The sequence below is a fragment of the Aptenodytes patagonicus genome, chromosome 18 (assembly GCF_965638725.1).
Source record: "Aptenodytes patagonicus chromosome 18, bAptPat1.pri.cur, whole genome shotgun sequence".
NCBI classification, from domain to species: Eukaryota; Metazoa; Chordata; class Aves; order Sphenisciformes; family Spheniscidae; genus Aptenodytes; species Aptenodytes patagonicus.
In genome coordinates, this window is record NC_134966.1 from 7,395,932 (window position 1) to 7,409,744 (window position 13,813).

Consider the following 13,813-nt stretch of genomic DNA (forward strand, 5'->3'; position numbering starts at 1 on the left):
GGGCAGCGGGGGTCCCCGCGGGCTCTCCCTCGGAGGGGAGCCTTCCTCCTCCTCCTCTTCCTCAGCCTCCCTCTCTTCTCGGTGCAGTGGCACCCCGGATCGCCAGTGTGGGGGTCCCCAGTGAGCACAGCGTGCTGGAGGGCGGAGGGGTGAGGCTGGAGTGCCGGGCGGAGGGGCAGCCCACCCCCCAGATCTCCTGGCTGAAGGACGGGCAGCCTCTGGGGCTGCAGCCCCCTTCGGGCACCCGGTGAGTCTGGGGCGGGGGGAACCACCCCACGGGCTAGCCATGGCACAGCCCCATCTGTGCCTCAGTTTCCCCATGTGCAAAAGAGCAGTGCAAGGCAGGCTGAGCTCTGCTTGTCCCCCCTCTCCCTGCTTGGGCTGGGATGAGCGTATCCCGGCTGTTTGCTGAGGAGCATCGTCCCGGGTTAAGCCCTGGTGTCCTGGACGGTGCTGCAGCCTGGCATGGTCACTGTCACCCTGGCAGGGTCCCAGCTGCTGCCCTGGCCTTGCAGCGCGCCCCAAAACCTGCAGCCTGGGTTGCAACCAAGCACAGAGCATCTCTGCCCCATGGGCATGTTAGGGATGGACACACAGGTCACTGTCCCATTCTCCCTGCCCAGGATGTCCCTGGATGGCAGCTCCCTGCTCCTCGAAGGGCTCCAAGCCGCGGATGCGGGGGTGTACACCTGCCTGGCCCGAAACAGCGCGGGCGAAGACGCACAGCTGCACACGCTGAGTGTGCTGGGTGAGCGGGGCCAGGACCCACAGGGCAGCGCCAGGGCCACCCGCCCCTGACAGCCCCGTCAGCCCCTCTGTCCCCTTGTCCAGTCCCCCCTGCCATCGAGAGAGGCACCGACGACTCGGAGGTGGTCCGTGGCGTCCTCTTCGCAGCGGTGACGCTGGAGTGCTGGGCACGGGGGTCCCCTCCCCTGCACGTGAGCTGGCTGAAGGATGGGCTGCCCCTGCCCCTGTCCCCCCACATCACCCTGCTCTCAGCCGGGCACATTCTCCGGTAAGAAGTGACCCTGGAGAGATGCTCGGCCGCAGGCTTTGGGGCTGGTACCCAGGTTTGCATGCCGGGCCAGCCATGGCTGCATCCTGGAGGTGGCTGCGTGTCAGCATGGAGACCTTGGGGGACAGGGGGGGACCTGGAGCTGATGTCTTGTCCCCATCCCCGTGCCCTGCTCCATGGAGTAGGATCTCCCAGGCACAGGTCTCCGACGCTGGGCTCTACACCTGCATTGCCTCCAGCCGGGCAGGGGTGGCCGATCGCAGCTTCGTCCTGCAGATACGGGGTAGGGGGCAGCGGGGGGGGGGGGTGGGGAGAGCGGCGTGGAGGGCACCCAAGCACCAATTTTGCTGGCAGAGCACGCTGTGCTTTGCAGCTCTGTTTCTAAGCAGGGTCCTGAGCCGGCCCTCGGCCACTGGGGTGGGCTCAGGCAGGATGGAGCAAGGTGGGACCAGCCTGAAAGCAGTCCCAGAGCACCCTGCAGGGAGGCTGAGCCACCTCTGGGTGCTTGCAGGACACTGGGGAACTGCCAAACCCGTCCCCAGTGCCTGGGACCTGGCTTTGCTCCTATGGCCCCGCTAAGGGGGACTGCTCCCTCCCCAGTGCCCCCTGTCCTGGAGAGTCCAGAGAGCAGCGAGGAGCAGATGGTGGCCGAGGGCTCCAGTGTCACCTTCACCTGTGAAGCTACCGGGTCCCCAGCACCGGCAGTGACCTGGCTGAAGGACGGCGAGCCCCTGGGGTGGCAGAGCAACCAGGTGCCCGGCGGCCCACGGCTGAGCCTGGCGGCCGTGGGGCCAGCCGACGCCGGCGTGTACTCCTGCCTGGTGGCGAACGAGGTGGGGGAGGCCAGCAAAGCCTTCCACCTCCTGGTGATGGGTGCGTGTCTGCCCCTGGGAATTTGGGAGGGACAGCCGGCCAATTTTTTGGGAGCAATGAGGGGATGAGCCCACCCACCTCACTGTGCACCTTGCAGAGCCACCCCGCATCGAGGCTGCATCCCATCCCACCGAGATGTCCGTCACTGTGGGCACCCCACTAGAGCTGACATGTGTGGTGACAGGTGTCCCCATGCCCACTGTCAGCTGGGAGAAGGACGGGCGGCTGCTGGCAGGGCCCTGGCTCGTGTCGGGGAATGAGAGCACCCTCCACATCGAGAGCACTAAGGTAGGGCCTCCTCTTTCTTCTCCCCACCTGCATTTTCTTTTCATGCCTCAATTTTCCTTCTCCTGGCTTTGCGTAGGTGGCCGACGCCGGCTTGTACACCTGCCTGGCTGCTAGCCCTGCCGGGGAGGACAGTAGGAGCTTCCACGTCAGCATCCAAGGTAGTGTGGCCCCAGCAGTGCAGCGAGGAGGGTGCTAGCATGGGGTGCTGCGGGGTGGCCAGAACTCTGGGGGACCAGAGAGCATGAGCAACCCCTGCACCCCTCCTTGGGATCGCTGGGGGGTGGATGGGGGGAGAGCAGTGGGGGCTGTAAGCCTCCGAATGGGCATCTGGAGCACAGCGTGATGGTCCTGCAGAGTGGGGGGGCTATGCGTGACTTATGGCAACAGGTATGGGGGTGCCCAACCCACGTGGTACCCCCTGGCCCACCTGGCATGCGTCCCGCAGCACCTCTCAGCATCGCGAGCGTTGGAGAGACCTACAGCGTCACTGCCGTGGCAGGGGGGCAGCTCATCCTGGAGTGCCCTGAGGATGCCGTGCCACCCCCCCATATTGAGTGGCACTGGGAGGGCTCCCCACTGCGGGTACGTGTGATGGGACCTGGAACGGTGCGCAGACGGGGGCTGGGATGCACCTTCACCAGCCCCGTCATGCTTGTGGTGGGGGTGATGCGGGGAGAGCTGCTGACGGGGGCTACCTGGGGGTGTTAGGAGGATGCCCGCAGGCGGGTCCTGGCCGAGGGGCGCTTCCTGCAGATCCGGGCCGTGGGGGCGGCGGACGGCGGGGAGTACAGCTGCAGGGCCACCAATGCGCTGGGGGACATCAGCCTGCGCGTCCAGGTGGAGGTTCACGGTGAGAGATGATGCCCCGCCATGGGGCTTTGCTGGTAGCAAATGCCAGCTCCGTCCCTGTTAGTTCAGGGATGTGTAATATAATAATATTACAGTAATGGGGTGTCCTAAGGTTGGGGTAATGGGAAGGGGCGGTTGGATGGTGCCCAACCCCCTGTGCTGGTCTGGGCTGATGTTCTCTGTCCCCTGAGCCCTGTCTCTGACTTTCTCTGGTGCCGGCTGGATGCTGCCGCAGTGGCCCCGGAGATCCAGCCGGGCCCTGAGGAGGTGAGGGCACTGCTGAATGGCTCAGTGGTACTGCCGTGCCGGGCGGAGGGGTGGCCCGTGCCCCGGGTGACGTGGCGGAAGGATGGCCGGCTCCTGCCCCTTCGCGGGAGCAACAGGTACGAGGCTCTGCAGGTTGGTGGCACCAAGAGCTGGCTCTCGGATCGTGCCACCCTCGATATCAACAGGCAATTTGGCATGCCTGGAGCAGAGACAGCACTGTCTTCCCTGTGAAGAGCTCTGCTCTGTCCCCATGCCAGTTCAGCGGACACGTGCCACATCTGGCTGCAATGCTACCTGCCACCTTCCCAGCCGCGTGTCCCTGTGTGTTGCAGCCCGGCCGTGCAGACCCCCACACGGGGCTTCCTTGCTCTCCCTCCCCAGGCTGCAGCTCCTGCCAGGTGGCTCCCTGCAAGTTGACCCCATTCAGGTCCAGGATTCGGGCTATTACCTCTGCATGGCATCCAGCCCCGCCGGCTCTGACCGGCGAGGCCTGGACCTCCGTGTCCTGGGTAAGTGGAAGAACCAAGCCGGATCCCTCCTGGGCTCACCCCCCTCCAACCCACCTCTACTGGGCTACTCTCGATAGTACAACGATGTGCTGCTGTCCTCTGCTCATCGCTGCCATGCCCTTCCGCAGTCCCTCCCGTCATCGCTCCCGGGCCCTCCAACCTCACCCTGCTGGCTCAGCAGCCAGCTGCGCTGGGCTGCAACGCCTGGGGATCCCCCGAGCCCCACGTCAGGTGGGAGAAGGACGGCCACCCTCTGAACCCGCACCTCCCGCCCGGTGCCTACAGGTACCCGCAGCACTGACCGCCTCGCCTGCCAAAGGGTCCCGCCGTAGGGTGTGGTTTGCCCCCTCTCGCTGCTCCCCGCAGGGCAGGGGCTGACCCCGACATGTGCTCTGCCCGTGCAGCTTGCGGTCCTCGGGGTCGCTGCTCATCACCAGCCCCAGTCCCCGGGACAAGGGGCGGTTTGAGTGCATCGCCACCAACACTGCCGGAGAGGCACGCAAGGTCTTCCTCGTGTCCGTCCACGGTGAGTACCTGGGGGCTGTGGGTCTTGCTGAGAGTGGCTTTTCCGGGGTCTGTCACCACCTCGGGTGTGATGTGGGGTGTGCTCCAGCCCCTCCAGTGTTGGGTTCCCTCCAGAGGACTGGACATGGGGGTGGGCAAGGGGGGAAATAGAAATACCTGGGCCCATGTGCATGGGGATGGGATCCCCTTCAGCATTTCTATGCAGCCCTGCTCACCTCCCTCCCTCACCTCTCCAGTGCCCCCCACCATTGCTGATGACCTTACGGATGTGGTTGTCACCCGGCTGTCCCCCGCGGTCCTCACCTGCTACGCCTCTGGCGTGCCCCCACCCATGGTGTCGTGGAGCAAGGAGGGGGCTCAGCTGGGCAGCCGAGGAGGGGGCTACCACGTCCTGCCCACAGGTATGGGCATGGAGCGGTGCAGCCCCAGTGGGGCGGTGGGTCCCTGCCAGCCATCCCGCTGCCTCTCCTCTGCCCGTTGTCTTCCCAGGGGCCCTGGAGATCAGGCAGGCGCTGCCTGCACATGCTGGCCGCTACACCTGTACGGCGAGGAGCACTGCTGGCACAGCCCGAAAACACCTCTGGCTCACGGTGCACGGTACACATGGCTCCCAGGGGTCCCGCTCCCTGTGCCTTGGCCCACCTTGGGGGATCCCCGGTGGGCAATGCTTCCCTGCCACTCACAGAGCCCCCCACCTTGAAGCCCCTGCCCGGTATGCTGATGGTGATGGCCAACACCAGCGCGGTGCTGTCCTGCGAGGCGACCGGGGTCCCCCGGCCAGAGGTCACCTGGCAGAAGGATGGTGTCGGCATCGCTGGAGGTGAGCGGGAGGGTGGCAGAGCCCACGCTGCCTGCCAGCCTTTGTCCGGGGGGAGATTTGGGTCCTTGGAGGTTGTAGGCATCCCAGCAAGGTGCTGGGTGGCACTGTGCATTGGTCCTCCTGGGTCCCGGCTGCCATCCAAGGCGGGTACGGCGATCGCTGGAGCTGTTCCCTGGGGGACTCCCCAGGAAGGGGCACTTCTGTAGGCGAAGCAGTCCCTGCACACCATCCACCTGTGCCCCAGCATGGCTGTGCTGCCCTGTCCTGCCCTTCATTCCTGCCCATCCCCGCAGGGCCCGGGCTGAAGGTGCTCCCCGATGGGCAGCTGCACCTCCTCCGGGCCTCCCCAGGGGACGCGGGCACCTACCTGTGCGTGGCTCGCAACCCCTCGGGCACTGCTGCAGGGAGGACCAGGCTGGTCGTGCAAGGTAAGGCAGGACCGGGGCCCCAGCGCTCGCCCCCTCCTCTGCTTGGCTCCTTCCCTGGCGCCTTGCAGTGAAACATGGTTCTCAAGGTGTGAGCAAGTCCCTGCCCTCCTGCCCCATCCAGTGCCCCCCGTCATCGCAGCTGGCCCGGCAGAGCTGGCTGTCCTGGAGGGGCTGGAGGTGCTGCTGCCCTGCGCCGCCCGTGGTGTCCCCGAGCCTCGCGTGTCCTGGAGCCGGGAGGGAGCCCCGGTGTGGGGCGGTGGGGGGAAGGCCACTGTCCTGCCCTCCGGGGAGCTGCTGCTCCGGGACATCCAGGTGAGCACCATGCCCTCCTGCAGCCGAGCTAACTGTAAGGTCGGAGAACTGTAAAACAAGTGTCTCTTGCTGCTGAAAAGAAAGCCCAGGTTGTTCTGTGCTCTGCCATGTCCTTGGGCTGGGGCTGGCAGGACGAGGTGTCACTTAGCTGAGCTGCATCTTGGCTGCTTTCAAAAATATTTGGCAGATGGGGAGCCCTGCTCAGTCCTTTGCAACAGGCTGGTGGGTTGGGGCAGCATGAGTTTGTTAACATGGGATGGAAAAAGTGGCCGTGGACAAGCCGTAGCTTTTTGGGGGTACAACAGCCGGCAGAGATGCAGCCCAGCGAGCCAGGGTTGCAGCCGGACCCCAGACCTGAGCCCACCCCCTGTCCTCCCTCCTTTCCCCGTGCAGGAAGGGGACGCCGGGAGCTATTCCTGCACGGCAGTGAACTCGGCTGGGAGGGCCGTCCGCTGGCTCTCCCTCTCCGTCCACACCCTGCCCACCTTCACCCACCTGCCTGGAGACGTCACCCTGAGCCGGGGCGGGAGGCTGGAGCTGGTGTGTGCTGCTGCGGGAAGCCCCCAGCCCCGCATCTCCTGGACAGCCAACGGGCAGCTCGTCACCGGTGCGTGGCAGGGGGCAGGGGTGGCAGAGGATGCTGAGCTTGGAGGGGAGGATGTGATCCTGGCTCTATCGCTGTCCTTTTTCCACCTTTTGGGGTCCCTGGGGTGCTGGCACGGCTGGCTGTGTGGGGTTATAACCATGCTTTTTGGGGGGTTTGCACCCTGCAGACGGCGTGTCGGGGCAGAGCGGTCGGAGCACCCTGCGGCGGGAGGCAGCCACCCATGCCGACAGCGGGACCTACATCTGCCGTGCTGAGAACAGTGCCGGTGCCATCAGGGCCACCGCTTTTGTCTCCGTCCGAGGTAGGTGCCGGTGGGGAGGCCAGGGTTCCTGGTCAGCCCCCCTTCCTCTGCCACCCCTCTCCCTTCCCCAGAGGCACCCATCATACGGGGGGACCCCAGCACCTACCAGGTGGAGCCCCTCGGGGGCGATGCCCGACTCGACTGTGACGCCCAGGGCCACCCTGCACCCCTTGTCCGCTGGAGCAAGGATGGAGTGCTGGTGGCGGCCAGCGGGCGCCTGCGCCAGCTGCAGAACGGCTCCCTGGCCATCCACGGCATAGGGGTGAGTGGGGCCTGGGAGGGCGCCAGCGCATTTCGGGGAGCTTTCACGGCAAAGCCAAGTGCTGTGCTAACGCTATTGGTACTGCTAGAGCACCGACGCGGGCCACTACCGGTGCGTGGTGGAGAATGATGCGGGCACGGCAGCAAAGGTTGTCACCCTGGCCCTGCAGAGTGAGTGCTGCCCCCCCTTTGCACCCTCCTTTTGAGGCACTGCAAATCATGTCACCCCCTAGCCCCCCAGACAACCCCTGACCCCTGGGGAATGGCCCCAGCACCGCTGGGATGCTGCGGCACTGCCCGCATCCCTCTCCCTGCCCAGGTGCCCCCGCGGTGGCAGTGACGCCGCGAGCGGTGGCAGTGCGCGCTGGGCAGCGGGTGCTGCTGCACTGTGCCGCGTCGGGGGAGCCCACCCCCTCTGTGGAGTGGTGGCGGGACGGGGAGCCGCTGCCCGAGGGTCCCCACGTCCTGCCCAACGCCACGCTGCTCCTGGCCGCCGCCACCCGCCGTGATGCTGGCAACTACTCCTGCCTCGCTCGCAACACCCTGGGGTCCGCCGTCGCCCACGCCTCCCTGGCTGTCCAAGGTGGGTGTCTGCCCCGGGGCTTGCGGGGCTTCTGGCTGGCTCGGGGGGCTGGGGCTGCCCGCAGCGCTGTCACACCCTGGGGTAAGACCTCCTACACGGTGGTTTGGAGGAATATTGCCTTTCCTTGCTCGCTCTAAACCCCTTGATTTGTACCCTGGTTTTCCCTCTCCTATTCTCTTCCACTGCTCATCTGAAAGTCTGAGCCCAGACAAACCCTTACCCGAGCAGCCGCTGCGTGCCAGCCCACACCCTCGCTCGCCTCTCCCCAGGCTTCCTGCATTTGCTGCCCATGATTGAATTCCCGTTTCCCAGGGGCTCTGCTACATGCACAAGCACATCCTCTTCCACTGCCCCTCCGGAGCAGAGGGCCAGGCTGGCCGGCAGCACGGAGGAAGTGCTGGGTGCCCTGTGTGCCCTCTGCTGCCAGGCGTGCCGGAGGAGAAGCAAATAAAAGCTTGGGGCAGGGGCCAGGACCGTGGGGGTTGATACAGAGCAGGGGCTTGGGGGGTTTTGGTGCACTTTGGTGAGCAAAAGTCACGGAGCCATGCTTGCAGCATCCCCTGTTGATGCGGCACCGTGCTGCCCGGACCCGCGGGGTCTTTGGGGGCTGTGCTTGCAGCCGGGTAGGGACGCTGCCCGCCTTGCTCTGGCTGCCTTCACCTCCAGAAAATGAGGTTTTTCTTGACACACAAATTATGGAGAGGGAAGACAGGGAAGCACCCCGCTTTCCCATGGGAGAGTAGTCCCAGCGCCGCTGCCCCTGTCCCTTTTGCCCCAGGGGAGCCTCACCGGGTGCGGGGCAGCCTGGTCGGCGTCATCAACGCTTACGAGCTCGGCGTTGCCACCCTTGATGCCAGCGTGCTGGATGACCCGCACTCCGGCACCACCGCTGTCCGGAGCAGAATCGGCAGCATCCCACCCGCTGTAGGTAGGTGGTCACCCCTGTCCTCCCCCTGGGGAGGATGAAGGTCAGGTGAAAATCTTGGGGGAAAGATTTTTTTCCCCCCAAAAGCAGCACCCCCTGTCTGTGCTATGCCCCATGGGCAAAGGGGGCCGGGAGTGGTTGGGGAGGGCTGGGTACCCCCTTAGGAGGGTGCTGGCTCTGCGGTGACACCCTTTCTCCCCCACCCCCAGGGCCACTGATGCGGGTGCTGGTTGCCATCATCGCCCCTGTTTACTGGTCCTTGGCGCACGCCGGTGGGGATGCCCAGAGCGGGTTCCTGCTCACCCGGGGCACCTTCCGGCACGAGTCGCAGCTGGAGTTTGCTACAGGTGAGGGATGCCAGGGGCCCCAGGCATGTCAGGGGTGCGGAGCCTGGTCCTGCCCGGCTCAGCCTCCATCTCCCCACATGCACCGTCCCCGGGGGCTCAGCCCACCACTGGGCTGAGCTTCACAACTGGAGATGGAGCTGCATTTGGGGGTGCCGTGGGCTGCCACTCACCGCTCCCCCCCCGGCAGGGGAGCTCCTGTGGGTCACCCACCTCGCCCGGGGTGCGGACGCCGCCGGCACTCTGCTGCTGGACAGCGTGATCAGAGGCTCCGTGCCAGAGAGCATCGGCAATGCTGCGGCGCTGCTGCAGGTGCTGGCACTGCCTATCCTCCCTGTGGGGCCATGACTCCCATGCTGGAAGTCCGGGGGGGGTCCCTGGCCTGATCCCCCTCCCTGCCTCTCCCCAGGACTTCAGCGAGCGCTACGTGCACACGGGCGTGGGGCGGCTCTCGGGGGGCTCGGTGCAGAGCTTCCTGCGGGACGGGCGCATCATCCATGCCCACTGCAATCACACCATCGTGTATGACCCCTCCACGGGTCTGCAGCCCCCCCGGGTGCAGCACGTCCGGGCCAGTGCTGTCGAAGCCTCCTTCGACCCGGCCTTGGAGGAGCTCCGCTTCCAGCTCCGTGCCTTGCTTGATGCAGGTAACAAGGGTGTTCCCAGGGATGGGGACGGAGACACCGGGATCTTGGGTGGCTGTGAGGGTGCAAAGGCCACATCCCTGCAGTGACATGTCCCTTCTCAGCCGTCTCTGCTTGATTCCCAGGGGCCAACAGAGACCAGTGCCCACCGGGATTCATCCTGGGCCCTCAGCAGCTGTACTGCCTTGGTACGGACCTTCCCAAGGGGGGCATGAGGAGGGCGAGGGGCACCTGCTGCGTGGTGCCACCTCCCTGTCCCCTCTCTGCTCCCCAGATATTGACGAATGCACTGAGGGGTCCCACACCTGCCGCTACAACCAGCTCTGCCAGAACACCGCGGGGACGTACCGCTGCGCCTGCCCTCCCGGCTACCGCTCGCTGAGTGCTGGCTGGCCGTGCTTGGGTACGAGCTGGGGTCTCAGGAGACACTACCTCAGGCACAGTGCACGGGGCCACAGTCGCTCCCCTGCCCTGTCCAGCCTCAGTTTCCCCATCCAGCTGCAACTCCCCGGCTCTTTCCTCCATCAGATATAAACGAGTGCCTGCAGTCTCCTCCGCCGTGCGCCTTTGAGTGTCGCAACCTGCGGGGCTCCTACGAATGCCTGTGCCCCCCCGGCATGACCCTGCTGCCAGGCAGCGAGTGTGGCACAGTGGGGGCAGATGGAGGGGGCATGATGGGCAGCACCCCCCAGGACCCACCCCTGCGCTGGCTGGGGCCGAGCAGCCCACGGGGACGGTCCTTCTACACCCAGCTTGCCCTCCGTCGGGTGGCGAAGGCTGCGGGGCTGGGTGCCTGGGGCCACCCCTGCCCCATGGGCTTCGTCAAGAGGAATGGCACCTGCACTGGTGAGTGTGCATGGGGGGAGTATTGGGCAAGGGCTTTGCAAGGAGTTTGGAGGCCACTTTGTGCCCAAAAGGCAGCTCCTGTGCCCGTTGCTGCTCCGTCTCCCATTTTGTTTGCACCTCTGTTCGTGGGGTCAGGGTCTCCCTGGGCTTGGCTGTGCCTGGAAGGGGAGGTGAGAGCCAGGCTGCCCTAGGGCAGTGGGCAGCAGAGGGGACCAACGCTTCCCCTCTTGGCTTCATCCCTCTCGCCCTGCAGACCTTGACGAGTGCCAGATGCTGAACCAGTGCCAGCACAAGTGCAGGAACAGCCTGGGCAGCTACCACTGCATCTGCCCCCCCGGCTACCAGCTGTTGCCCAATGGGAAGACCTGCCACGGTCAGTGTGGGGTTGATGCCCCTGTCCTGGTGGGATGCCTGTGGCCCTCGGGGTGTGAGCCCAGTTCCCACGGTGCCCTGGATGTCACCCCTTTGGGGCTGCAAGCCTGGGTGCTTTCGTCTTGCTGCCCCAGTGTCTGAGACCCCAGGCAGGAGGTGGGAAGGTGTCGGAGCTGGGGTTTGAATCCCCATCTCAGCCTGGGGCACATGGGCACCCCGGCACCCTCACACCTGACCCCTCTCTGCCTGCAGACGTGGACGAGTGCACAGAGGGCACGATCCAGTGTGGCTCAAGCCAGATGTGCTTCAACACCCGTGGAGGTGCCCAGTGTGTGGATGCACCGTGCCCGGCCGGGTACCAGAGAGGCTCCAGGCCTGGGTGAGTCATGCTGGGGATGCCCGTCCCGCACTCCTCCTTGTGGCACCCTGGACCCAGATGTCCTGGCCGCTCCTGACACCCCGCCTCATCCTCCGTCCCCCCCGGGCTCTCATGCAGGGTGTGTATCGGTCACTGCACCCCAGACTGCGGCTCGGCTGGCCCCCCCACGCTGCAGTACCAGCTGCTCACCCTGCCCCTCGGCATCGCCGCTGGCCGTGACGTGGTGCACCTCGCCCCGGGTGCTGCCCTCCGCCACCACCCCATCTTCACGCTGCTGGAGCAGGAGCCCGGCAGCCCCTTCACCCTCCGCACTGAGCGGGGCCGCGGCATCGTCTCCACCCTGCGCCCGCTGCGGGACCCTGGCAGCCACCGCCTCAAGGTGCAGGCTCTGGCCCCGGGCGGGCGGCGGGCGCCCAGCATCTTCCTCCTCCTCATTTCTATCTCACCCTACCCCTACTGACACAGCCGAGGGACAGGAGGGGATGCGGGGTCACGTCTCCTCCTGTCCCTTGCCACCACACCGGTGGTGGCACGTGGCTCAGGGAGAGCTGAGCTTGCACCTTTCCTCTCCCCCCACCCCCGCCGGACACTCCCTTGCTTTCCCCTGCCCCCCAGCAGCCCCTGCCTGCGTTGCCTTCACCCAGGGCCCGTCCCTGACTCAGCAGGACCCTAGGGGGGACAAGATGTCCCGCCAACCTCTTGCAAACAGCAGATTTTGTTGCAACCCTGCAACTTGCACCGGTGGCCCCGGAGCAAACAGGTCCGGACGGCCTTGGCCGCAGTCAGTCCCCAGATAGAGGGGGGGGGGGGGGGGGATGAGCTGAGTGACAGCGGCTGCTGAGGGCCCCGCCGGGGTGCAGGGTGGGGTCCCCCGGGCTGGGGAGGGCGCAGAGCACCCCGGCATTAACCATGTATTAAATTGAAATAGCCTTGTGTTCAATTTTTTTTTTTTTTTAATCCATTTGGTTTCTGTGCACACTTATTTATTTATGGGTTTGTTCCAAATAAAGGTGTTTTGTGCCTGAAGAAAGCAGCTTCCTTCATCATGTGGGAGGGGGCTGCCCTAGCAGCAGCCCTGACTTCCCGGGGCTTTAGGTGCCTCCCTGTGTGGCCTTGGACCATAGAAGGGTCATTGTCTGGATGTGGCAACGCCAAAGGGCCAATGTCCAGCACCTGAAGGTCCAATCCTGCCCCAGCCCCAGGTCCCTCGGTCGGCGAGAGCAGGATGCGGCCTTTGTGCAGATGGAGGCTGTTCCTAAAAAAGCTGTTTCAGTCCTACTTTACGTCGCTGGCTGGAGGGATGGGGGATGCTGGCCCCCGAGGACCTGAGCCCACGTGTCCCCAGGTTTGGGCCATTGGGTCCGATGATGGCCGTGCACCCAGGTGAGGGTGCCGCTGTCAGATCCCATCACTGGAGCTCGCTCTTGCTGCACCTGCATGGGGGCACTGAGATTCCCCCAAAAGGTCCCGTTCTTTGGGTTAGGGGTTTCCCGTCCCCCAAGGCCAGGTCTGCTGCTGGTCTGGGGTCCCCTGGGCACGTGTGAGGGGGAAAGGTGGTTTTGCCCCATGCACAGCCCCCTCCCCTCCTGCCCACCCAGGCTCCCGCATCTCCTCCTGATGGAGTTTCAAATAAATTCAACCTTCCCCCGCCACACTGTGCCAGGGAAGAAAGCCGGGTGGTTGCAGAGCGGTCGGGCACCGGCTCCCCTCTGCCCCCCCATTTTCCCACCCCTTGGGGCAGGTGGCTCTGTGGGGTCCCCGGGGGAGGCACCCCCTCCGTGCTCTGTGGAGGCTGATGAGGAGGTCAGGAGTGGGGGGACACAGGTGACAGCACCTAGACCAGCCGTGCAGTGGGCTAGGGCCGGGCACAATTTCCATCCCGGCTCGGGGTGCAAGCTGCCCCCCCCCCCTTTCTGCCCGTGAGCCCTGCGGGCAGGCGGAGGGCAGGGCCTCGCCTGGGGACGGTGCCCACGGAGGGGACAGTCCTGCCGCGGCTCCGCCTGCCCACGCCCGGCTATAAGGGGGGGGAGGAGGAGGATGCTCCAGGCACCGGACCGGAGCACCGAGGGCAGCTCGTGAGTGAGTGCGGACATGGCATGGGGCGGGGGGGGGGAGGGGGGCAAGGGGCAAGGGGCCCTTTGCCTTGGGAGACTTGGCCCCCTGTCCCTGGCTGTCCCCTGTCTACCCACCCACGGGTCTCCCCCACCCCTAGGTGCTGGAGAAGGGCTCGTTGGTCCCTGCAGGAGCAGGGCGGGGGGGTCCCAGCACCTTCCCAGCACTGGGAGACGCAGGCTGCAGTCAAGCTCCTTCTGGCTCAGTTTTGGAAGGGGGGATTTGCAAGTCAGTTCCATCTCCCTGATGGGGACCCTGGGCTTGGCCACCCTCAGGGAGGGGAGCTGGGACTTCGGCTGGCACCACCCCATGCCCTCCCCGCTCTGCTCTGGGGATGCTGGGGGGCAGGATGGGACTCCCACGAGGTGGAGGAATGATGCTGAGGCAAACCCCAGCACGCTCGCACCAGCGAGCACATCCCTGCACGCCTCTGCTGCAGGAACCCCTGGGGAGCCTGCCCCTGCTGCCTGCCCCATCCCAGCCCGCAGGCAGCACTCGCCGGAGCAGAGGCTGCTCTTCCAGCCTGGCTGGCGAAGGCGGTTCCTCTCCTTAC

At 65.8% G+C, this 13,813-nt stretch overlaps 2 protein-coding genes across 2 annotated transcripts in view; both read left to right on the forward strand.

The window, feature by feature from the left end:
- Nucleotides 1-11,608, forward strand: part of HMCN2 (hemicentin 2) — a 37,316-nt gene extending 25,708 nt beyond the window's left edge. Inside the window, exons 47-79 of the mRNA XM_076355255.1 lie at nt 88-247; nt 624-748; nt 832-1,015; nt 1,201-1,298; nt 1,616-1,888; nt 1,986-2,176; nt 2,253-2,334; nt 2,622-2,758; nt 2,885-3,026; nt 3,261-3,408; nt 3,674-3,801; nt 3,930-4,086; nt 4,206-4,327; nt 4,563-4,727; nt 4,816-4,923; nt 5,012-5,146; nt 5,440-5,574; nt 5,696-5,886; nt 6,280-6,493; nt 6,660-6,794; nt 6,866-7,056; nt 7,145-7,226; nt 7,375-7,638; nt 8,417-8,566; nt 8,773-8,910; nt 9,098-9,219; nt 9,317-9,554; nt 9,677-9,739; nt 9,826-9,954; nt 10,080-10,397; nt 10,651-10,770; nt 11,022-11,148; nt 11,266-11,608. Coding sequence (XP_076211370.1) covers nt 88-247; nt 624-748; nt 832-1,015; nt 1,201-1,298; nt 1,616-1,888; nt 1,986-2,176; nt 2,253-2,334; nt 2,622-2,758; nt 2,885-3,026; nt 3,261-3,408; nt 3,674-3,801; nt 3,930-4,086; nt 4,206-4,327; nt 4,563-4,727; nt 4,816-4,923; nt 5,012-5,146; nt 5,440-5,574; nt 5,696-5,886; nt 6,280-6,493; nt 6,660-6,794; nt 6,866-7,056; nt 7,145-7,226; nt 7,375-7,638; nt 8,417-8,566; nt 8,773-8,910; nt 9,098-9,219; nt 9,317-9,554; nt 9,677-9,739; nt 9,826-9,954; nt 10,080-10,397; nt 10,651-10,770; nt 11,022-11,148; nt 11,266-11,608 — 5,315 coding nt within the window. The remainder of the gene's footprint in view (nt 1-87; nt 248-623; nt 749-831; nt 1,016-1,200; nt 1,299-1,615; nt 1,889-1,985; nt 2,177-2,252; nt 2,335-2,621; nt 2,759-2,884; nt 3,027-3,260; nt 3,409-3,673; nt 3,802-3,929; nt 4,087-4,205; nt 4,328-4,562; nt 4,728-4,815; nt 4,924-5,011; nt 5,147-5,439; nt 5,575-5,695; nt 5,887-6,279; nt 6,494-6,659; nt 6,795-6,865; nt 7,057-7,144; nt 7,227-7,374; nt 7,639-8,416; nt 8,567-8,772; nt 8,911-9,097; nt 9,220-9,316; nt 9,555-9,676; nt 9,740-9,825; nt 9,955-10,079; nt 10,398-10,650; nt 10,771-11,021; nt 11,149-11,265) is intronic.
- A 1,577-nt stretch (nt 11,609-13,185) lies between these two features.
- The window catches only part of ASS1 (argininosuccinate synthase 1), a 28,777-nt gene continuing 28,149 nt past the window's right edge, over nt 13,186-13,813 (forward strand). Inside the window, exon 1 of the mRNA XM_076355120.1 lies at nt 13,186-13,227. The gene's annotated coding sequence lies outside the window, so the exon portion shown is untranslated. The remainder of the gene's footprint in view (nt 13,228-13,813) is intronic.